General features: G+C 55.8%; 1 protein-coding gene across 5 annotated transcripts in view; it reads left to right on the forward strand.

Moving 5' to 3' along the window:
• The first annotated feature begins 9,477 nt into the window (after positions 1–9,477).
• LOC140729356 (thyroid receptor-interacting protein 6-like) overlaps positions 9,478–24,705 on the forward strand; it is a 35,017-nt gene continuing 19,789 nt past the window's right edge. The window contains exons 1-3 of one of the 5 annotated variants that reach the window (XM_073049006.1): positions 9,478–9,707; positions 21,432–21,642; positions 23,429–23,577. In XM_073049006.1, the coding sequence (XP_072905107.1) occupies positions 9,603–9,707; positions 21,432–21,642; positions 23,429–23,577 (465 nt within the window). In that variant the 5' untranslated portion in view covers positions 9,478–9,602. The remainder of the gene's footprint in view (positions 9,708–21,431; positions 21,643–23,428; positions 23,578–24,705) is intronic. The other 4 variants (XM_073049005.1, XM_073049007.1, XM_073049010.1 and 1 more) reach the window with 4 other exon arrangements.

The following is a 24,705-nucleotide window of genomic DNA, read 5'->3' on the forward strand; positions in this document are numbered from 1 at the left end:
TTGCTTAAGTATTCACCCTCTTTAATATGTCACACCAAATCATCACTGGTGCAGCAATTGGCTTTAGAGGTTACATCATTAGTTAAATGGAGATCACCGCGCGCAGTCAAGGTGTTTCAAATGATTATAGTAAAAATACACCTGTATCTGGAAGGTCCAACTGCCGGTGAGTCAGTATCCTGGCAAAAACTACACCATGAAGACAAAGACACTCCAAGCAACTCTACGAAAATGTTATTGAAAAGCATAAGTCAGGAGATGGATACAAGAAAATTTCCAAGTCACTGAACATAGCACTGTTGTAAATCTGCCTAGAGCAAGCTGATCTCAAAAATTGAGTGACTGTCAAGAAGGGACTAGTGAGGGAGGCCACCAAGAGACCTATGACCACTCTGGAGGAGTTACAATCTTCAGTGGCTGAGATGGGAGAGACTGCACATACAACAGCTGTTGCCCGGGTGCTTCACCAGTCGCAGCTTTATGGGAGAGTGCAAAGAGAAAGCCACTGTTGAAAAAAACTCACATGAAATCTTGGCTAGAGTTTGCCAGAAGGCACGTGGGAGACCCTGAAGTCAGCTGGAAGAAGGTTCTATGGTCTGATGAAACCAAAACTGAGCACTTTGCCCATTAGACTAAACGCTATTTTTGTTTTAAAGCAAACACCACACATCATCAAAAACACACCATCCCCACCGTGAAGCATGGTGGGAGCTGCATCACGCTGTGGGGATGCTTCACTGCAGCAGACCCTGGAAGGCTTGTGAAGGTAGAGGGTAAAATGAATGCAGCAAAATACAGGGAAATCCTGGAGCAAAACCTGATGCAGTCTGCAAGAGAACTGCAATTTGGGAGAAGATTTGTTTTCCAACAACCTAATGGCCTCAAGCATAAAGCCAAAGACACACAGAAAGACTTTAAAACAACCAAGTTTAATGTCCTGGAGTGGCCAAGTCAGAGTCCAGACCTCAATCTGATTGAGAATTTGTGGCTGGACTTGAAAAGGGCTGTTCACTCACAATGCCCATGCAATCTGACAGAGCTTGAGCAGTTTTGTTAAGAAGAATGGGGGTCGGGGGGAATAGGAAGGGACAGAAGGTCATGGAAGGAAGAAAAGAGCGAGGAGCTGCAGACAGGAGGTGATAGGCAGGTAAGGAGATAAGGTGAGAGAGGGAAATGGGAATGGTGAAAGAGGTGGTGGGGGGGGGGGGGCATTACCAGAAGTTCAAGAAATCAATGTTCATGCCATCAGGTAGGAAACTACCAAGATGAAACATAAGGTGTTGCTCCTCCAACCTGAGTGTGGCCTCATCGCGAAGGTAGAGGAGGCCATGGACTGACATGTTGGAATGGGAATGGGAAATGGAATAAAAATGGAGGCCACTAGAAGATCCCATTTTTTCTGATGGACAAAGTGTAGGTGATCAGGTCTCACTGATATACAGGAGGCCACACCGGGTACAGTCGATGACCCCAACAGATTCGCAGGTGAAGTGTCGCCTCACCTGGAAGGACTGTCTGGGGCCCTGAATGGTAGTGAGGGAGGAGGTGTAGGGGCAGGTGGAGCACTTGTTCCACTTGCAAGGATAAGTGCCAGGAGCGAGATCAGTGGGGAGGGGCAAATGGACAAGGGACTCGCCTAGGAGCGATTCCTGTGGAAAGCAGAAAGTGGGGGTGAGGGAAAGATGTGCTTGGTGGTGGGATCACGCTGGAGATGGCAGAAGTTATGCTGAATTATACGTTGGACCCAGAGGCTGAAGGGGTTGTGAGGACGAGGAACCCTCTCCCTGGTGGAGTGCCGTGAAATGGAAGAGATGCGGTTGATGAAGCGCCATTGATGGAGGAGGAAGGGAAGCCGATCTGCTTTGTTCTGGAATGAAACACCTCATCCTGGGAACAGATACGGTGGAGACAGAGGAATTGAGAGAAGGGAACGGCATTTTTACAAGTAATAGGGTGGGAAGAGGAACTGTATAGTCCAGGCAGCTGTGAGAATCAGTGGGTCTAAAACAGACATCAGTAGATAAGCTGTCTCCAGAGATAGAGACAGAGAGATCGAGATAGAGGAGGGAGGTGTCAGAAAAGATCTGGGTAAATTTGAGAGCAGGGTGGAAGTTGAAGGCAAAGTTGACCAAGTCAACAAATTAATATAGCGTCAATATAGCGTAGAAAAAGCTGGGGAGTGATACCAGTGCAGGCTTGGAACAGACTGTTTCACATCCATAGATGCTGCCTTGCCTGCTGAGTTCCTCCAACATTTTGTGTGCGTTGCTTGTGTATCTACTAAACACTGATTTAAAGGGGGTGAATTCTTATGCAATCAATTATTTTGTGTTTTATATTTGTAATTAATTTGGATCACTTTGTAGAGATCTGTTTTCACTTTGACATGAAAGTCTTTTTCTGTTGATTAGTGTTTAAAAAAAAGCCAAATTAAATCCTGACGAAGGGTCTCGGCCCGAAACGTCGACAGCGCTTCTCCCTATAGATGCTGCCTGGCCTGCTGTGTTCCACCAGCATTTTGTGTGTGTTGCTTGAATTTCCAGCATTTGCAGACTTCCTCGTGTTTGCAAATTAAATCCACTGTGATTCAATATTGTAAAGCAATAAAACATGAAAACTTCAAACACGAGGAAATCTGCAGATGCTGGAAAATTAAACAACACACTCAAAATGCTGGTGGAACACAGCAGGCCAGGCAGCATCTATAGGAAGAAGTAGAGTCGATGTTTCGGGCCCACAGTCAGGACGAAGGGTCTCAGCCCGAAACATCGACTCTACTTCTTTCCTATAGATGCTGCCTGGCCTGCTGCATTCCACCAGCATTTTGTGTGTGTTGCAAACATTAAAACTTCCGGGGGGGGGGGGGGTGGTGAATAGTTTTTATAGGCACTGTATGCTCACACATCACCCCTCGTCCAAACTCTCCACTAATCTCCCTCCCACTATCTATCTCCCATATCCTATCTTCCTGCCCATCACCCATCACCTTACCGATCCCCATCTCCCCACCTCTCATCCCACTGATCTCCATCTCCCCACCCAGCATCCCCACCGATCCCCATCTCCCCACCTCTCATCCCACCAATCCCCATCTCCCCACCTCTCATCCCACTGATCTCCATCTCCCCACCTCTCATCCCACCGATCCCCATCTCCCCACCCATCATCCCACTGATCTCCATCTCCCCACCTCTCATCCCTCCGATCCCATCTCCCCACCTCTCATCGCACTGATCTCCATCTCCCCACCTCTCATCCCTCCGATCCCATCTCCCCACCTCTCATCGCACTGATCTCCATCTCCCCACCTCTCATCCCTCCGATCCCCATCTCCCCACCTCTCATCCCACTGATCTCCATCTTCCCACCTCTCATCCCTCCGATCCCCATCTCCCCACCTCTCATCCCACTCATCTCCATCTCCCCACCCAGCATCCCACCGATTCCCATCTCCCCACCCAGAATCCCACCGATCCCCATCTCCACACCCAGCATCCCACCAATCCCCATCTCCCCACCTCTCATCCCTCCGATCCCCATCTCCTCACCTCTCATCCCACCGATCCCCATCTTCCCACCTCTCATCCCTCCGATCCCCATCTCCCCACCCAGCATCCCACTGATCCCCATCTCCCCACCCAGCATCCCACTGATCCCCATCTCCCCACCTCTCATCCCTCCGATCCCCATCTCCCCACCCAGCATCCCATCGATCCCCATCTCCCCACCTCTCATCCCACCGATCCCCATCTCCCCACCTCTCATCCCACTGATCCCCATCTCCCCACCCATCATCCCTCCGATCGCCATCTCCCCACCTCTCATCCCACCGATCCCCATCTCCCCACCTCTCATCCCACAGATCCCCATCTCCCCACCCATCATCCCTCCGATCGCCATCTCCCCACCTCTCATCCCACCGATCCCCATCTCCCCACCTCTCATCCCTCCGATCCCCATCTCCCCAACTCTCATCCCACCGATCCCCATCTCCCCACCTCTCATCCTACCGATCCCCATCTCCCCACCCAGCATCCCACCGATCCCCATCTCCCCACCCATCATCCCTCCGATCCCCATCTCCCCACCTCTCATCCCACCGATCCCCATCTCCCCACCTCTCATCCCACCGATCCCCATCTCCACACCAAGCATCCCACAGATCCCCATCTCCCCACCCATCATCCCTCCGATCCCCATCTCCCCACCTCTCATCCCACCGATCCCCATCTCCCCACCTCATCCCACCGATCCCCATCTCCCCACCAAGCATCCCACCGATCCCCATCTCCCCACCTCTCATCCCACCGATCGCCATCTCCCCACCTCTCATCCCTCCGATCCCCATCTCCCCAACTCTCATCCCACCGATCCCCAGCTCTCCACCAAGCATCCCACAGATCCCCATCTCCCCACCCATCATCCCTCCGATCGCCATCTCCCCACCTCTCATCCCACCGATCCCCATCTCCCCACCTCTCATCCCTCCGATCCCCATCTCCCCAACTCTCATCCCACCGATCCCCATCTCCCCACCTCTCATCCCACCGATCCCCATCTCTCCACCAAGCATCCCACAGATCCCCATCTCCCCACCTCTCATCCCACCGATCGCCATCTCCCCACCAAGCATCCCACCGATCCCCATCTCCCCACCTCTCATCCCACCGATCACCATCTCCCCACCTCTCATCCCTCCGATCCCCCATCTCCCCACCTCTCATCCCTCCAATCCCCATCTCCCCAACTCTCATCCCACCGATCCCCATCTCCCCACCCATCATCCCTCCGATCGCCATCTCCCCACCTCTCATCCCTCCGATCCCCATCTCCCCACCCAGCATCCCACCGATCCCCATCTCCCCACCTCGCATCCCACCAATCGCCATCTCCCCACCTCTCATCCCACCGATCCCCATCTCCCCACCTCTCATCCCACCGATCCCCATCTTCCCACCCAGCATCCCACCGATCTCCATCTCCCCACCCATCATCCCTCCGATCCCCATCTCCCCACCTCTCATCCCACCGATCCCCATCTCCCCACCTCATCCCACCGATCCCCATCTCCCCACCTCTCATCCCACCGATCCCCATCTCCCCACCTCTCATCCCACCGATCCCCATCTCCCCACCAAGCATCCCACAGATCCCCATCTCCCCACCCATCATCCCTCCGATCCCCATCTCCCCACCTCTCATCCCACCGATCCCCATCTCCCCACCTCATCCCACCGATCCCCATCTCCCCACCAAGCATCCCACCGATCCCCATCTCCCCACCTCTCATCCCTCCGATCCCCATCTCCCCAACTCTCATCCCACCGATCCCCATCTCCCCACCGATCCCCAGCTCTCCACCAAGCATCCCACAGATCCCCATCTCCCCACCTCTCATCCCACCGATCCCCATCTCCCCACCTCTCATCCCACCGATCCCCCATCTCCCCACCTCTCATCCCCACCGATCCCCATCTCCCCACCAAGCATCCCACAGATCCCCATCTCCCCACCGCATCATCCCTCCGATCCCCATCTCCCCACCTCTCATCCGACCGATCCCCATCTCCCCACCTCATCCCACCGATCCCCATCTCCCCACCAAGCATCCCACAGATCCCCATCTCCCCACCTCATCCCACCGATCCCCATCTCCCCACCAAGCATCCACCGATCCCCATCTCCCCACCAAGCATCCCACCGATCCCCATCTCCCCAGCAAAGCATCCACAGATCCCCCTCCCCACCCCTCAACCCACCGATCCCCATCCTCCCCAACTCTCATCCCACCGATCCCCATCTCTCCACCAAGCATCCCACAGATCCCCATCTCCCCACCTCTCATCCCACCGATCCCCATCTCTCCACCTCTCATCCCACCGATCCCCATCTCCCCACCAAGCATCCCACAGATCCCCATCTCCCCACCCCTCAACCCACCGATCCCCCATCTCCCCAACTCTCATCCCACCGAGCCCCATTCTCCCCACCTCTCATCCCACCGATCCCCATCTCCTCCCACCAAGCATCCCACAGATCCCCATCTCCCCCACCTCTCATCCCACCGATCCCCATCTCCCCACCTCTCATCCCACCGATCCCCATCTCCCCACCAAGCATCCCACAGATCCCCATCTCCCCACCTCTCATCCCTCTGATCCCATCTCCCCACCTCTCATCCCACCGATCCCCATCTCTCCACCAACAGCCATCCACAGATCCCCATCTCCCCACCTCTCATCCCACCGATCCCCATCTCCCCACCAAGCATCCCACAGATCCCCATCTCCCCCACCCATCATCCCTCCAATCCCCATCTCCCCACCCTCTCATCCCACCGATCCCCCATCTCCCCACCTCTCATCCCACCAATCCCCATCTCCCCACCAAGCATCCCCACAGATCCCCATCTCCCCACCTCTCATCCCACCGATCCCCATCTCCCCACCTCTCATCCCACCGATCGCCATCTCCCCACCTCTCATGCCCTCCGATCCCCATCTCCCCACCTCTCATCCCACCGATCCCCATCACCTCACCCCTCAACCCACCGATCCCCATCTCCCCAGCAAGCATCCCTCGATCCCCATCTCCCCACCTCTCATCCCACCGATCCCCATCTCCCACCTCTCATCCCACCGATCCCCATCTCCCCACCAAGCATCCCACAGATCCCCATCTCCCCACCTCTCATCCCCACGATCCCCATTTTCCCACCTCTCATCCCACCGATCGCCATCTCCCCACCTCTCATCCCACCGATTCCATCTCCCCACCCAGCATCCCACCGATCCCCATCTCCCATCTCTCATCCCACCGATCCCCATCTCCCCACCTCTCATCCCACCGATCCCCATCTCCCACCCCTCAACCCACCGATCCCCAATCTCCCACCTCTCATCCCACCGATCCCCATCTCCCCACCTCTCATCCCTCTGATCCCCATCTCCCCACCCAGCATCCCACCGATCCCCATCTCCCCACCCAGCATCCCACCGTCCCATTCTCCCCACCTCTCATCCCACCGATCTCCATCTCCCCACCTCTCATCCCTCTGATCCCCATCTCCCCACCTCTCATCCCACCGATCCCCATCTCCCCACCTCTCATCTCTCCGAACCCCATCTCCCCACCTATCATCCCACTGAACTCCATCTCCCTGCCCATCACCCATCTCCAACCCATTGCCTGTTTCTCATCTCCCACATTCCCGTCTCTTCTGTCCAACTTTCCTCCCTCTCTCCCCCACTGTCCTCCTTTCTATTCTTTTTCCTTCTCCCTCTGTCCCCTCCATCTTTCCTTCTTTCTTTCTCCCACTCTCCATCCCTCTCACAATCTCTATCCCACACCTCCCTCTAAAACCATCTCCACTCATCTGTACCCTTCCTCTCTCTGTGCATTACCCCCAGTCTCCCCATCACACCCTCTCTAAATCTCTAGTTCCACTCTCTATTCTAACCTACCCTGCCTATCCCTTTCTTTTAAATCCTGCTCTCTCCCCAACCCTCCCTACAGACTAGTTGGGAGTTCCAAATTTTTAAACTTACTCCCTCTGTGAGTCTGTATCTCAGTTTCTCTCTATTGCCCTCTCTGTCTCCATCCTTTCTCTCTGCCACTCTTTCTATTCCACTATCTACCCCTCCCTTCCATTCCCTCTATATTCCTCCTCCCTCCCCCTCACTCTTTTCTTTATCCCGATCCCTTTTATTTCACTGCTCCATACTCCCGCCTTCTCCCAGCCTCCCTCCTTCCTTCTCCTCCTCTGCCACACCTGTCTCCCAGTCTCTCTCTCTCTCTCTCTCTCTCTCTCTCTCTCTCTCTCTCTGTCAGAATCAGGTTTAATATCACAGTACAGTAAATGCACACGTGTGTGTGAGTGTGTTTATGTATTTGTGTGTGTACACATATATATATATGTTAAATCAAATAAGCAGTGCAAATAAATGGAAACAAAAATAAAGTATGGAGTTCATGGGTTCATTGTCCGTTCAGGAATCGGATGGCAGAGGGGAAGAAGCTGTTCCTGAATCGTTGAGTGTGTGTCTTCAGGCTCCTGTATCTCCTTCCTGGTGGTAATGATGGGACGATGGCAAGAACACCTGGGCGGTGGAGGTCCTTAAAGACGGACGCTGACTTTTTGAGGCATCGCTTCTTGAAGATACTTTGGAGACTAGTGCCCATGATCAAGCTAACTAACTTTACAGCTCTCTGCAGCTTACTCTGATCCTGTCCTTACTCTTTTTCTCCCCTTTCTCTCTCTCCCATCACCCCACACATTCCCCATCTCCCCGCCCATCTCACACCACCGCTCCTCCCCACCCATTGCCGATCACTCTGCCCCATTATCCATCTCCATGCCCAACGCCCATCACCCATCAATCTCCATTGCCGTGACAATAATCAATCTCCCACCCAATCATCCATCACCCATCTCTCAACCCATCATCCAGCTCCCTACTCATTGCCCATCTCTGCATCACCCCTATCTCCCCGTCCATCACCCACCTATCCACTGATCTCCATCTCTCCGACTATCTCCTACCTCCCACCCATCACCCGTTTCTCTCCTCACACCTTCCCGTCTCCTGTCCAATCTCCCTCCCTACCCCTCTCTCCCACTGTCCCCCTTTCTATTCTTTTTCTTCTCCCTCTGTCCCTCCGTCTTTCCCTCTTTCTTTCTCCCAGACTCTCCATCCCTCTCACAATCTCTATCCCACACTCCCCCCAAAACTACCTTCCGCTCTGCTTCCCCCTTCCTCTCGATGTGCCTCACCCCCATATCTCCGTCACCTGCTCTCTAAATGTCAATTTCCACTCTCTTTCCTACCCTCCCCTTCCCATCCCTGCTCTCTCCCCAGCCCTCCCTACAGTTCAAAGTTTAAATTCACTCCCTCTGTGAGTCTGTATCTCAGTTTCTCTCTATTGCCCTCTCTGTCTCCATCCTTTCTCTCTGCCACTCTTTCTCTTCCACTATCTACCCCTCCCTTCCATTCCCTCTATCCTGGTCTATTGTTCCTCATTATCTCCTCCCTCTCCCTGTCCACCCCCTACAGGTCTCTCCCAATCTGTATTCCCCCTCTTTCCACTTCTCTTTATCCCCATCCCTTTTTACCCACCTCTCTTTCTCTGTTCCTCTCTCCGTCTCCCCTGCCTCTCCCTCCTCCCCTCTGCTCTTTCCCTCTATTTGCTCCCTCCCTCTCCCTTTCTTTCTCTCTCCCTCCCCCTCCCTCCCTCTCTCTCTCCCTCCCTCTCTCTCTCTTCCCCCTCCCTCTCCCCCCTCTCTCCCCCTCCCTCTCTCTCCCCCCTCTCTCCCCCTCCCTCTCTCTCCCCCCTCTCTCCCCTCTCTCCCCCTCCCTCTCTCCCCCTCCCTCCCCTCTCTCCCTCTCCCTCCCCTCTCTCCCTCTCCCCCTCCCTTCCCTCTCTCTCCCCTCCCTCTCTCTCATCCTCCCTCCGTCCCTCTCTCTCTCCCCCTCCCTCCGTCCCTCTCTTCTCTCCCTCTCCCCCCTCTCTTCCCTCCTCTCTCCCCCTCCTCTCTCTCCCAGTTCCTATCCCAGATTCCAGCTCTGGCCGATTTCCCGCGCGCGTCACCCCTTTGGAATCCGATGACGTCAGCGGCTGGTTGGCTACATAAAGTTCCAAAGAAAGTTCCCCGGCAGCGGCGGTGGGAGCAGGTACTGGGGGCGCGGTCCGGCGGGCGAGGGGAGCAGGTACGGGGGTATCGGGTGGGCACCGGGGACGTGGGCGGGGGAGAGAGGGAGAGGGCATCCTAGGCCCCGGGCCCACCGCCCCCCCTCCCGGCCGCCAGCGCCTCTCTTTCCCCCAAGCTGGAGACGCAGGCCCGGTGGGCGTAGCGGAGCGGCCCGTGATCGAAGCCCGGAAGGTCTCCCTTCCCCTGCAAACCACTCCAGCCCTTTCTGCCTCCACGCTCTCGAGCGCATCTCTTCTCTTTCTACCTCCCTTGCCCTCTTCAACCCTCCTGCACCTCTTCTCCCACCTCCCCCCTCCATCACCCCACCCTCTACACCCAACCCTACCCGCTCGCCCTCCTCCTGCACCAGATCCACACGTCTGTTACACGAAAGCTGACTGCACCCCCATCGCACTCCTACCCCATCTCCTCCCTCCGACCGTCTTTCCCATTTGTAGCTTCGCCCTGTATCCCCGCTTAGAAATATCCTTCACTTCGGTATCTTGAAGCAAACATCTTCCCCCCCCCCCCCCCCCCCGTGTCTTGGGGTCATTTTTGCTAACACCCCCCCCCCCCAAATGGGAGATGTTACTGTAATGTCCCATTAGTTAGTTAATGGTCAGCTTTGCCCCAATGGGCTGAAGGGTCTTGCTTCTCTGTTCCAGAGTGGAAAAAGTGACAGACTTGGGATAAACTCAGGAAAGCAACCCCCCGCCCCCCCCAATCACCTGTTGTGAACTTTTTATTTTAATTTATTAAGATAGCGCGCCCCCCCCCCCCACCGAGCCGCACTGCTGGCAGTGACTCTGTGGTGGGAGGCAGCCCACGCAATCACGGGGAGAACGTGCAAACTCCTTACAGACAGCAGCAGGAATTGAACCTGGGTTGCCTGTACTGTAAAACGTTGTGCTCACCACTCCAGTGTTGGCAATCTTCCAGGGTACCGACACCCATCCATATCTACTCTCATTGTGTACCCCCATACACCCTCTGGTCAATGTATCAGCCAGTCACGTGGCAGTGACCCAGTGCAGGCATGGTCAAGAGGTTCAGCCGATTCAGAAAGTGGGGCAGTTGGGAAACCTAATGCATTGTACGGTGGGGAGAGGGTTGCAGTTACTGACTCTGAGAAAGCAGAATTATTAACAAAAACATATGTCAGTATGTAGTTTGGCCAATTTAAGTAAAGAAGTGAGGATTTTTTTTAGAGAAATGGTTTTGGCCAGCAGTCCTCAGATTGCTGAGCAAAATGAATGTTCCAGTTCCTGCCTGAATGCCAGATTTACATTGTTTGAGCTTAAAATGGTGCTGGTCAGATGTGACCGGCGAAATGGGTGAGTTGCCTGTATATCTACGTAGATCACAGTCACCAATGGTTTATTAGCTTCACACAAACGACCCGAAGTGGGTCATCCAATATCGACGTGTTATTAGTGTTGGGAGCACTTCATTTGTAAAGTCTTCGGTTTTCAGTGGACGGGGAATGAATGGGTACGAAGTATTGGGTTGTTCGATGTGGAATATAGTCCCAGTGTACCCCCTAGGGGTCGAAGAAGTAGATAATCAGGGCATTCTTCTGTGCTCTGATTCACTCTTGGTCTTGACATCTATTAAAACAGCTACTTCAAATTGTAGGGCAGACATTCTTCTTGAGATTGGACAACATCTATTGAGGCTGCAGGGTCCAGGCCTGTGTATACATTTCATATGGGTTCCTGTCCATGTTTGGGTTGAAGGAGATGCGATGGCAGATGTTCTTCCCAAGCAATTACTTAAAGTTAAGGATGGAAACGTAGTGGTGCCTTTGCATAAGGGGGGAGATGAAAACCATAATTAAAAACTCGATTCAATCACGGTGGCAACAAAGTTGGGATAAGGACAAGAAAGGACATAATTTATATAAAATTCAGAGGATGGTGGTAACTCAACTGGGAGATGGGTATGAAAGTACGGAAGAAATTATAGCACGCATGGACATACTAGGTTGAATAATTCCTTGTTCAGAATTAATATGCATGATACGGGTATTTGTAGGGTGTGCACACGTCAAGAAGTGGTGCAGCATATGTTGTTTGAATGCTGTTCCTGTGAGGTACAAAGGAAACACCTAAATTGAGATCTTTGGGATGGACACAGTTTAACATTGAAAGCTTGTGAGAATATAATTGTCATCGTAATGTATATGATTGAGAATTTGACTCACTGAAAAGCATTGGACTACTTGATATTATTTGAGTTCTTTTGGGGGGTTTGCTTCCTGTCTTTGCTTCACACACCAACTTGGGTGGTGGTAATGAACTTTATGTTGGTCTGTCAGCCGCTATTAAACTTTACATGAAGAGGAGGTTGAGTTGTTGAGACGAACTATCAGAAAGAGACTGTGGAATGGTTGTTGGTGCCTGACGGGGAGGTTTGATCATCTCAGAAACGGCTTAGCTCCTGGGATTTTCAGAACTAGACTACAGACAATGGCGACCAAAACAAAAAACTCATCTGGTGAGTTCTGTGGGTGAAAATGCCTTCTCAATGAGAGAGGGCAGAGGAGAATGGCCAGACTGGTTCAAGCTGACACGAAGGTGACAGACACAGAGTGAATCTCCCTCCACACTGTCCCATCACACACTCCCGGGGTCAGACACAGAGTGAATCTCCCTCCGCACTGTCCCATCACACACTCCCGGGGTCAGGCACAGAGTGAAACTCCCTCCATACCGTCCCGTCACACACTCCCGGGGTCAGGCACAGAGTGAAACTCCCTCCACACCATCCCGTCACACACTCCCGGGGTCAGAAACAGAGTGAAATTCCCTCCACACCGTCCCGTCACACACTCCCGGGGTCAGACACAGAGTGAATCTCCCTCAACACCGTCCCGTCACACACTCCCGGGGTCAGACACAGAGTGAATCTCCCTCCACACCGTCCCGTCACACACTCCCGGGGTCAGACACAGAGTGAAGCTCCCTCCACACCGTCCCGTCACACACTCCCGGGGTCAGACACAGAGTGAAGCTCCCTCCACACCGTCCCGTCACACACTCCCGGGGTCAGACACAGAGTGAAGCTCCCTCCACACCGTCCCGTCACACACTCCCGGGGTCAGACACAGAGTGAAGCTCCCTCCACACCGTCCCGTCACACACTCCCGGGGTCAGACACAGAGTGAAGCTCCCTCCACACCGTCCCGTCACACACTCCCGGGGTCAGACACAGAGTGAAGCTCCCTCCACACCGTCCCGTCACACACTCCCGGGGTCAGACACAGAGTGAAACTCCCTCCACACCGTCCCGTCACACACTCCCGGGGTCAGACACAGAGTGAATCTCCCTCCACACCGTCCCGTCACACACTCCCGGGGTCAGACACAGAGTGAATCTCCCTCCACACCGTCCCGTCACACACTCCCGGGGTCAGACACAGAGTGAAGCTCCCTCCACACCGTCCCGTCACACACTCCCGGGGTCAGACACAGAGTGAATCTCCCTCCACACCGTCCCGTCACACACTCCCGGGGTCAGACACAGAGTGAAGCTCCCTCCACACCGTCCCGTCACACACTCCCGGGGTCAGACACAGAGTGAAACTCCCTCCACACCGTCCCGTCACACACTCCCGGGGTCAGACACAGAGTGAATCTCCCTCCACACCGTCCCGTCACACACTCCCCGGGTTCAGACACAGAGTGAATCTCCCTCCACACCGTCCCGTCACACACTCCCGGGGTCAGACACAGAGTGAATCTCCCTCCACACCGTCCCGTCACACACTCCCGGGGTCAGACACAGAGTGAAGCTCCCTCCACACCGTCCCGTCACACACTCCCGGGGTCAGACACAGAGTGAAGCTCCCTCCACACCGTCCCGTCACACACTCCCGGGGTCAGACACAGAGTGAAGCTCCCTCCACACCGTCCCGTCACACACTCCCGGGGTCAGACACAGAGTGAAGCTCCCTCCACACCGTCCCGTCACACACTCCCGGGGACAGACACAGAGTGAATCTCCCTCCACACCGTCCCGTCACACACTCCCGGGGACAGACACAGAGTGGAGCTGTTCTGAATGCGCTGGGAGAAATCGAGGAAAACTGCTGTATTAAGGTTGTGAGTTACATTGGAGGTGGTTTGAAACGTCTCTTGGACATCTAAGTGAGCGGCTGGTTTAGTGTGGAAGCTTCGTTTGGAGTTTTTCCTGCCAGTTTGGACAAGTTCGTTGATGGCTGCTAACTGCATAGCACCCTGCTGTAGCCGTTGGCAACTTGCCAAAAACCGGAGACAAACGCCGTTGTTCCCCCACTGACATCGGGACAACCTCCTTCCATCTTTATCATCGTGACTCACGTTCGGTGTGGGAGCCGAAGCATCGTTTGAGACGTCTCGACCTCTCACGGCCTGGAAGTTCTGCAGGACTAACGGAGCCTTTCCTGGCGTTGGAATTTCTGGCACTGAGCCAGCAAGGTACTGTCGAGTACAAACTTTTCCGGCCAGTTACTCAACTTGCTCCAAGACTTTATAACCAGCACCACTGTATCATTCTCGATTCGGACATAGAAGCAACATGCCGGACCGGTCTACAGGGAGTCGCAGGCCTGCGGGGAGTTATGCCAAGGCGGCTGCCTCTCCAGCCTCGGACAACGCCCTGTTTCGGTCGGTGAAAGTGGAACGTGGGGTGCAATGTATTTTGCGAACTGGAACTACCCTGGAAAAGTGCGCGGAGGCTATGGAGGACTTGTTGGGGAGAGATGGTGTTTTGGCCACTGAGAAAGAGTTCGGGAAGGCAGTGTTTTACCTGAGGAATGATGAGTTGGTGCATCCCGGGAATGTCTGTCCCCGGGAGTGTGTGATGGGATGGTGTGGAGGGAGCTTCACTCTGTGTCTGTCCCCGGGAGTGTGTGATGGGACGGTGTGGAGGGAGATTCACTCTGTGTCTGACCCCGGGAGTGTGTGATGGGACGGGTGTGGAGGGAGATTCACTCTGTTTCTGACCCCGGGAGTGTGTGATGGGACAGTGTGGAGGGAGCTTCACTCTGTGTCTGTCCCCGGGAGTGTGTGATGGGACGGTGTGGAGGGAGATTCACTCTGTGTCTGACCCCGGGAGTGTGTGATGGGACGGTGTGGAGGGAGGGTCACTCTGTGTCTGACCCCGGGAGTGTGTGACGGGACGGTGTGGAGGGAGCTTCACTCTGTGTCTGACCCCGGGAGTGTGTGATGGGACGGTGTGGAGGGAGATTCACTCTGTGTCTGACCCCGGGAGTGTGTGATGGGACGGTGTGGAGGGAGCTTCACTCTGTGTCTGACCCCGGGAGTGTGTGATGGGACGGTGTGGAGGGAGATTCACTCTGTGTCTGACCCCGGGAGTGTGTGATGGGACGGTGTGGAGGGAGATTCACTCTGTGTCTGACCCCGGGAGTGTGTGATGGGACGGTGTGGAGGGAGATTCACTCTGTGTCTGACCCCGGGAGTGTGTGATGGGACGGTGTGGAGGGAGTTTCACTCTGTGTCTGACCCCGGGAGTGTGTGATGGGACGGTGTGGAGGGAGTTTCACTCTGTGTCTGACCCCGGGAGTGTGTGATGTGACGGTGTGGAGGGAGCTTCACTCTGTGTCTGACCCCGGGAGTGTGTGATGGGACGGTGTGGAGGGAGATTCACTCTGTGTCTGACCCCGGGAGTGTGTGATGGGACGGTGTGGAGGGAGTTTCACTCTGTGTCTGACCCCGGGAGTGTGTGATGGGACGGTGTGGAGGGAGTTTCACTCTGTGTCTGACCCCGGGAGTGTGTGATGTGACGGTGTGGAGGGAGCTTCACTCTGTGTCTGACCCCGGGAGTGTGTGATGGGACAGTGTGGGGGGTGATTCACTCTGTGTCTGACCCCGGGAGTGTGTGATGGGACGGTGTGGAGGGAGATTCACTCTGTGTCTGACCCCGGGAGTGTGTGATGGGACGGTGTGGAGGGAGTTTCACTCTGTGTCTGACCCCGGGAGTGTGTGATGGGACGGTGTGGAGGGAGTTTCACTCTGTGTCTGACCCCGGGAGTGTGTGATGTGACGGTGTGGAGGGAGCTTCACTCTGTGTCTGACCCCGGGAGTGTGTGATGGGACAGTGTGGGGGGTGATTCACTCTGTGTCTGACCCCGGGAGTGTGGGATGGGACGGTGTGGAGGGAGCTTCACTCTGTGTCTGACCCCGGGAGTTTCACGGTGGAAAACATCTTTTTACAGATGGAGCTAGTGACAGCTCCCACACAACGCATCGTCCTCGGTCACGCAAAGCCTTTCATCCCCAACGAGGACCTGCTTCCTGCACTAGCACGCTTGGGGCAAGTACGGTCAGAAATAACATGAAACTTACCATAGCTGTGGAGGACCGCTCGGGCATCCGACATGACCCAGCATCGGCAAAAAAGTTAAAGGAGCTAGTCGTCTCCTTTGACTTGGTGGACAGCTGGAGGAATCTTCACCCCGACTCTAGCGCCTTCTAGAGAGGGGGGTTCCCAGATAGACCGCCTGTATATCTCTCGGGCTTATGTCTCCCGCGTGTCGGCATCCTCCATGCGGCCGGTGTCGTGCTCGGATCATCACCTTGTGTGGATGGAATTTACTCCTCTGCACCCTCGGGTGGGATCCGGGTATTGGCACTTTAACAACCGGCTGCTGGAGGAGAGCCGATTCCGGGATTCATTCCGAGCGTTCTGGGCCACCTGGAGAGAGAGACGGAGAGAGTTCTGCTCCCTACGGCTGTGGTGGGATGTGGGCAAGGCCCACATCCGGTTTTTATGTCGGGAGTACACTAGGGGGTCGACAAAGAGGCGGGGCTCTGAGATTGAGCGGCTTGAGAGAGCGTTGCTTGACCTAGAGTCCCGTCTTGGTCCGACCGGTGGAGACCATCAAATGTGGCAGGAATACCAGGAGAAGAAGGACGCACTCAGGCATCTGCAGCTTCAGCAGTCCCGAGGTGCATATGTGAGGTCGCGGATCCAAATGCTGCAAGATTTGGACCACGGCTCACCCTTCTACTCGTTGGAGAAGTGGCGGGGAGTTCAAAAGCAGCTGGTGGAGCTACTGGCTGCTGATGGCTCCTCCATCACGGACCCCGACAAAATTATCAAAGAAGTCCGCACTTTCTATCGGTCCTTATTCTCACCAGATCCGTCGAATACAGAGGCGTGCAAAAAGGTCTGGGAAGACTTGCCAAAGGTCAGCCCAGAGCGCTGGACGCTCCCCTGACTCGGGAGGAGCTGTCTACTGCCCTTCGGCAACTCTGGAGGGGTAAGTCCCCTGGCTTAGATGGTCTGAGTGTAGAGTTTTACCAGGCTTTTTGGGATGTCCTGGGGGTTGATTACAGCCTTGTCCTAGGGGAGAGCCTAGCCACCGGGGAAATGCCCCTCTCATGGCGGAGAGCTGTTGTGGTCCTGCTGCCCAAGAAGGGAGACCTCTGCCTGCTAAAGAACTGGCGCCCGGTCTCCCTCTTGTGTGCGGACTACAAGATCTTCGCCCGGGCAATGGCCAGCCATCTTGGATCAGTACTGAGACAGGTGATCCATCCTGACCAATCTTACACGGACCCGGGCCGCTCCATCCAGGACAACGTCCACCTAGTACGGGACCTGATCCACCTGCAGAAGGAGACTGGGTCCCGGGCAGCGTTTCTCTCTCTTGACCAGGAGAAGGCGTTTCACCGGGTAGACTACAGTTTCCTGGTGGGCACTCTGCTGGCCTTTGGGCTCGGACCACACTTTGTGGCCCGAGTTCGGCTCCTATACTCTGCCGCAGAGTGCCTTGTTAAGATCAATGGATCACTGGCAGCACCCATTCCCTTCGGGAGAGGAGTACGTCAGGGATGCCCCATGTCCGGTCAATTGTACACGATCTGTGTCAAGCCATTCCTGAGCCTTCTTCGGCGAAGGCTGACAGGTCTGGTTCTGCGTGAACCGGACGTGGAGGTCGTTCTGTCGGCCTACGCCAATGATGTACTCCTCATGGTGACAGATCCCAGTGACCTGCGGAGGATGCGCGAGTGCCAAGAAGTTTTCTCGGCAGCATCCTCCGCTAGGATCAACTGGGCGAAATGTTCCGGACTCTTAGTGGGTCAGTGGCAGGTGGACTCCCTGCCAGAGGAGATGAGAGCTTTTGAGTGGAGCACTAGACGTCTCCTCTGTCTGGGAGTCTACCTGAGTCCTTCTGGGGAGACCTGGCTGGCGAACTGGCAGGACCTGGAGATGAAAGTCATGGCCCGGCTGGGGTGCTGGTCAGGCCTTCTCAGGCTGCTTTCCTATCGAGGCAGGGTGGTGGTCATAAACCAGCTGGTGGCCTCCATGTTGTGGTATCGGATGGTCACCTTGGCCCCTCCTGCCCCGTTTGTTGCGAGAATGCAGAGGAAGTTAGTGGACTTCTTCTGGGGCAACAGGAAACACTGGGTCTCTGCAGCGGTCTTGAGTCTCCCAGTGGGAGAGAGTGGACAGTCGCTGGTGTGCGTTCGAACGCGACTGGCGGCTCTCCGCCTCAGGACTCTGCAGAGATTCCTGGACGCCGAGCACCCTCCCAGGTGGCACGTGTTGGCGACTTTCTTCCTCCGGAGGGGCTGATGTCTTCACGAAGACTTGCGGCTACCACCGGCGGGCGTCAGCCGTACTGCTTTGCGGAGTCTGCCCGGCTTCTATCAGGACCTACTGAGAGTCTGGAACATGGTCGCCTCAGGCCGGGAATCCCCTCCTCTGGCCGACACTCGTCCTACCTCAGTGGGTGTCGGTGCGGCTCGGGTGTGGACCGACTCAGGCCGAGCTGCTTGTCGGGCCCAGACCCCGCAATCTTCTCCGGGAGCCGAGTCACACACTAGAGCCATCTCTCCTCGATACCCACAGTCCCATTCAGGGATGCAAGTAAGAGGTATTTGTATGGGCTGCTGCTCCACACCCTCCACTTCCTTGCCCTTGTCCACCGTCCCGACACGCCATGGCGGTCCGTTTTTCCACCCGGAGGTGAGGAAGGTCCCCTCTGGAAGTCCCTTTACGAGGGGGTTCTTCCCATGCACCTGGGGGATCTCGGCTGGAGGCTGCTGCATAGAGCGGTGCCCTGCAATAAGTTTTTTAGTTTGTACATGGATCTCCCACCCGCATGCCACTTCTGCGGGCTGGAGGAGACCGTGTATCACATGTACATGGAGTGTGCGAGGCTGCAGCCTCTTTTTGCGGATTTGCGTGGGCTGCTTCTCGCCTTCTGGCTGCATTTTAGCTCCACCCTATTTATATATGGTCATCCAGTATGGAGGGATGAGGATGTCCTTGTTAACTTGCTCCTGGGGCTGGAGAAATCTGCCATCCGAGGGTCTTGGAAACGGGTGGCGGGAGGATCTCCCCGGGCAGACTGCCTCGCAATGTTTAGAGGGTATGTTCGTGCTCGGGTAAATATTGAAAAAGAACACGCGCAGTCCACGGCGACCTTAGAGGAGTTTCGAGACCGTTGGGCTCCGCGGGGTGTAAATGCCATCGTGGATAGAGATGGCAACATTTCGGTGTAATGTCTATTGTCTATTTGTAGTGAAGTAATTGTGTTTGCCACTGTTTTGTATATATTGTATAGCACCGATATTTGTAATAAAGGATTTTGTAAAAAAGAGGGTCAGACACAAACATCTGACTGACTCCTAACATCTGATTTTTCTCCTCTCTGCCAATGCTAACCAAGTGCTCTTATGGTGACTGATCCCAGTGTTTGTAGGGAATGCGCGAGTGCCGGGAGTTTTTCTTGGCAATGGCCTTGGCCTGGCAAAACGTTCTGGATTGTTCATGGGTCAGTGGGAGGAGGACTGTTCATCCCCTCCGCCAGGGTCCCTCTGGGGAGGCCTGGCCACGGCTGGATAAGAGAGTTGGGGCGCTGTCCGGGCCTCCTCGCGGTGCTTTCCTACCGAGGCAGGGTGGTGGTCATCAACCAGCGGGCGGCCTCCATGTTGTGGTGCCAGGTGGTCAGTGTGACCCCACCCACTGCCTTTGCCACAGCGATGCAGAAGTTAGCGGTCTTCTGGGGCAGCACGAATCACCGGGTCTCTGCAGAAATCCCTGGTGTGTGTCCGTACACTTTGGGTGACTCTCCGTCTCAGGACCCCGCTCGCTGGGCTCCTCAGGTGGCACACGTTGGCAACGTGCTTTCCCTGGGGTGGGGGTTGCTGCTGCCTTCACAAAGCCAGGCACAGACACAGCCCGGGCAGAACCCTGAACCCTGCTTTCACACCGCACTGTCCTGTGAGCCTTCTGGGTTTTCAAAACTCTGTGTCAGCTGCTCACACTCCCAGCGGACCCTCAGGAAACAGCTTTTTTCCCAGCCTTTGTTCCTTTGTGGCACTGTAGAGAGATGAGGAGGGATTTCTTCAGCCGGAGAGTGAAGTCATTCCCGCAGATGGATTTTCGGGCCTAGTCGTTAAGGCAGAGGTGGACAGGTTCTTGATTGGTGTGGGGTGGAGGGAGGGTTAGGGGTTATGGGGAGAAAAGCTCGAAGTTCAGAGTAAATTTATCATCAAAGTACATGTATATCTCCACATACTACCCCGAGATTCATTTTCCTGTGGGCATTCACGGTCAGTACAAGACACACACACACCGGTATCAATGAAAGACTGCCCCCAGCAGGATGGGCCAGCAATCAATGTGCAAAAGGCAAGCTGTGTAAATACAAAAGGAAGTAATAATAAGTTCAAAAGCAATAATTACGGAGAATGTGAGATGGAGAGTCCTTGAAACTGAGTACCTAGATGGTGGGAACATTTCAAAGACTGGGCAAGTAAAGCTGAGGGAAGTTGCCCCCTTTGGGGTAATAACTTGGTAGTTGGTACTGTTAATAACCTGGTGGTGTGGGTTCTGAGCCACATTACCACCTTCCTGATGGCAGCAGCGCGAAGAGAGCACGGCCTGGGTGCTGCTTTCCAGCCACAAAGCTCCATGTAAATGGTGGGCAGGGCTTTCCCTCGACGGACTGGGCCTTGCCACTACTTTTTTGTAGGAAGCAAGAGAATGGAGTTAAGTTTTAAAAAAACAAATGGGCTGTGATTGAGGCAGAGCAGGCCGGATAGGCCAAGTTCGCTGTCCGAACTCCACTGGCTCCCTCCCCTGCCCAAGTGCTGGTCTGTCAGGGATTGCTTCGCTTCCGGGCAGCTGGGACCTGAGAACGAGTGGAGTTGGGACCCTGCCCGCTGCTTCCGGTGGCCACCTGCTGTCCCCTGTATGGAGGGGTTGAATGGCCTTTCCCCAGCGAGATCTGGCACACGGGTTGTGGTTTAGAGAGAGAAATCTTGACTTCTGATTGCCAGGTTCCGCACTTCCATCCACCTGGTTCCTGTTGCTTGAGAACAGCTCGGAGTGGAGGCTGTCTTCCCCGGCTGCCGCTTACTGCTATATTAGGTAAAACTCTGGCTCTGTGTTCCCAGAATGGCTGCTCCCTCCGGGACCCTGTGTGAGTACACAGAACGTCCCGGGCTGGGTGGGAAATGTCCGCACGTGTCTCTGATTATTCTTTCTCCCCAGCACCCCTCCCATCCGTGAGCCTGAAAGTGGAGGGAGGGAGAGGCTGGGGGATGGGAGGATCATCTAGGATCCGTCATCTTGTTGGTTCTCTTTATATTATCCACCTCCCCCTTCCCCTCTGCCCCCTTTCTTTTTCCGTTTCCCCTCGTCACCCCTCCCCACTGCTCTCCTCACCATCCCCCCCCCCCCCACCTTGCCGGTTTTAATTTGCTCTCCCTCCCACCCCCGCACACAGAGTCTCCGGCGATGTCGGGCCCCACCTGGCACTCCCCCAGGACCAGTGGCAGTACGGCAGAGGGCCCCGGCCCTGGCCCCCCCCCTCGCCTTCGGACAGCAGCAACGGCTGGGCCTCACCTCCCCCCTCCGTAACACCGGCCCGGCGCTGGAGCAGAACGGGGGGCTGAGCGCTGGGCCAGGGAGGGCACGGTACCCCTCCCCTCAGACAGGTACCAAGCGGGCGGGGATTGCCAGGGAGATGGGAGGGTCCCTCAGGAGGCGTATTACAGAGGTGCCGAAACACGGGAGGGGCTAGGAGGGGGAGAGGAAGTGCCTGGAGAGGGGTAATAACCCTATCCTTGGGCAGGTGGAGGGAATATAGTGCGGGGGAGGGATCCTATGAGAGGGGGAAGTATTACCTGTCCCAGACAGGTAAAAGGGGAGTGGGGCTACAGTCTGGTGGGAAGGGAGGGTATCTGGAGGGTAGGCTTGTGGGCATGCTTGGTGTGGGAACTCCAGGGAATGGGAGAATTCGGGCCCCTATGAGTTGGGTGGGGCTGGGGGGCCGTGTCAGGACCCCTGGGGGAAGGGGCTGGAGGGAATGAGGACCCATCTTCCCCCTCGCTCACTTCCCGCCCCAGGGGAAGGGGATGTGCCGCTGGTCTCTGCCCTGGGCCTCCTTGTCAAGGGCTGTGGGTTCATGAGAGCCAAAAGCCCCCGTCCATCTCCTGTTTTCTACCCCCCCCCCCCACCCCCAGGATTCGTCCACAGTGTAAAATATCAGTAGCAGTCACCTCCACTCACCCCACTGACCCAAAGGATGGGGTGGCTACGAGCCACCGTCCCGCGACAGGCCCCTTTCTCCAAGGGTTAAGCCCAACTCCTGGCCCCAGGGCTGGGTATCCCCCAGGTGTCCTAACAGGGGCATGTTCATCCAGGTGAACGCAGGCCCTGGGCGATTGGAACACACAACAGTACAGGCCATTCGGCCCACAATGTTGTGCCAACCCTTTAACCACTTCAGGATCAATTCAGCCCTTCCCTCCCAAATAGCCCTTTATTTTTTCTTCCTACCTAAGAGTCTCTTAAATGTTTCTGATGTTTCTGCCTCAATTATTAGCCATTTCCACCCTGGGGAAAGGTCTCTATCAAAGCTCTTATATCTTGTACGCCTTTATCGTGTCACCTCTGCTCCTCCTATCCAAAGAGGAAGAACTCTGGCTCACTCAAACTCTCCTCATCGGACACGCTGTCTAATCCAGGCAGCATCCTGGTGAATCTCCTCTGCACGCTCTCTAATCCAGGCAGCATCCTGGTGAATCTCCTCTGCACGCTCTCTAATCCAGGCGGCATCCTGGTGAATCTCCTCTGCACGCTCTCTAATCCAGGCAGCATCCTGGTGAATCTCCTCTGCACGCTTTCTAATCCAGGCGGCATCCTGGTGAATCTCCTCTGCACGCTCTCTAATCCAGGCAGCATCCTGGTAAATCTCCTCTGCACGCTCTCTAATCCAGGCAGCATCCTGGTGAATCTCCTCCACTGCATCTCTAAAGCTTCCACAGCCTTCCTGTAATGAGGGAGCGGAACTGAACGCGATACTCCCGAGTGTGGCCTGACCAGATGCAACGTTACCTCGCGGCTCTAGGACGCGACCCCCTGACTGATGAAGACCAACACACCTTCTTAAACACCCTATCAGCTTGCGTGAGGGATTTTTGGACGTGTACCTCGTAACCCCTCTGTACCCCCACACTGCCGTTAACATGTTCTCTGCCTTCCCAAGGTGAATCACCTCACACTTTTCCTGATTGACCAGATCCTCCAGCGTGCCCAGCGGCATCTGGAGACGGAACGAAGTCAGGTAGGGCCCTCACCCCTTCCCCTCCCGCCCTCCAAACATAGGGAAGTCTGACCTTGAACCTTGGCGCGAGGATGTTATCGACTACCCCCACCCCAACCCTCGAGGAAGAGGGGGTGCTCCTCTCATTTCTGTCACTGCCTCCTTTGCCCCCCCAGGGCCGGTACCTGCCAGCTGCTCGGACGACCCCCGGCTGTCACGCCCGTCGCTGGTTGTGGCCGGAGACCATCGCTACACAGCAGGGAGGGAAGACGGGACCCTCGCCCCCTGGAACCAAACGCAGCCACAGGCGGCACCCGAAATCCAGGTGAGTACACGCTGGCCACGCCCAGCTCCACTTCCGGGGCGGGCCGGCCGGTAGAGTTCTGGGCAGCTGCCTCTGGGCTGCTGTGGAGGGAGGGGGTGGATGTGGTGCTGAACAAGTGGGGGCTGTTCTGTTCCGGACAGTGTGCACCTCGCGAGAGGAGGAGCCGCCCTCATCCGGGCCAGAGTGACCCTCCCTCCGCACCGTCCCATCACACTTACAGACAGAGTGACCCTCCCTCCGCACCGTCCCATCACACTTACAGACAGAGTGACCCTCCCTCCGCACCGTCCCATCACACTTACAGACAGTGACCCTCCCTCCGCACCGTCCCATCACACTTACAGACAGAGTGACCCTCCCTCCGCACCGTCCCATCACACTTACAGACAGAGTGACCCTCCCTCCGCACCGTCCCATCACACTTACAGGCAGAGTGACCCTCCCTCCGCACCGTCCCATCACACTTAGTCAGAGTGACCCTCCCTCCGCACCGTCCCATCACACTTACAGACAGAGTGACCCTCCCTCCGCACCGTCCCATCACACTTACAGACAGAGTGACCCTCCCTCCGCACCGTCCCATCACACTTACAGGCAGAGTGACCCTCCCTCCGCACCGTCCCATCACACTTACAGGCAGAGTGACCCTCCCTCCGCACCGTCCCATCACACTTACAGGCAGAGTGACCCTCCCTCCGCACCGTCCCATCACACTTACAGGCAGAGTGACCCTCCCTCCGCACCGTCCCATCACACTTACAGGCAGAGTGACCCTCCCTCCGCACCGTCCCATCACACTTACAGGCAGAGTGACCCTCCCTCCGCACCGTCCCATCACACTTACAGGCAGAGTGACCCTCCCTCCGCACCGTCCCATCACACTTACAGGCAGAGTGACCCTCCCTCCGCACCGTCCCATCACACTTACAGGCAGAGTGACCCTCCCTCCGCACCGTCCCATCACACTTACAGGCAGAGTGACCCTCCCTCCGCACCGTCCCATCACACTTACAGGCAGAGTGACCCTCCCTCCGCACCGTCCCATCACACTTACAGGCAGAGTGACCCTCCCTCCGCACCGTCCCATCACACTTACAGAGTGACCCTCCCTCCGCACCGTCCCATCAC

This window comes from Hemitrygon akajei, chromosome 6 (genome assembly GCF_048418815.1).
Source record: "Hemitrygon akajei chromosome 6, sHemAka1.3, whole genome shotgun sequence".
Taxonomy (NCBI): domain Eukaryota; kingdom Metazoa; phylum Chordata; class Chondrichthyes; order Myliobatiformes; family Dasyatidae; genus Hemitrygon; species Hemitrygon akajei.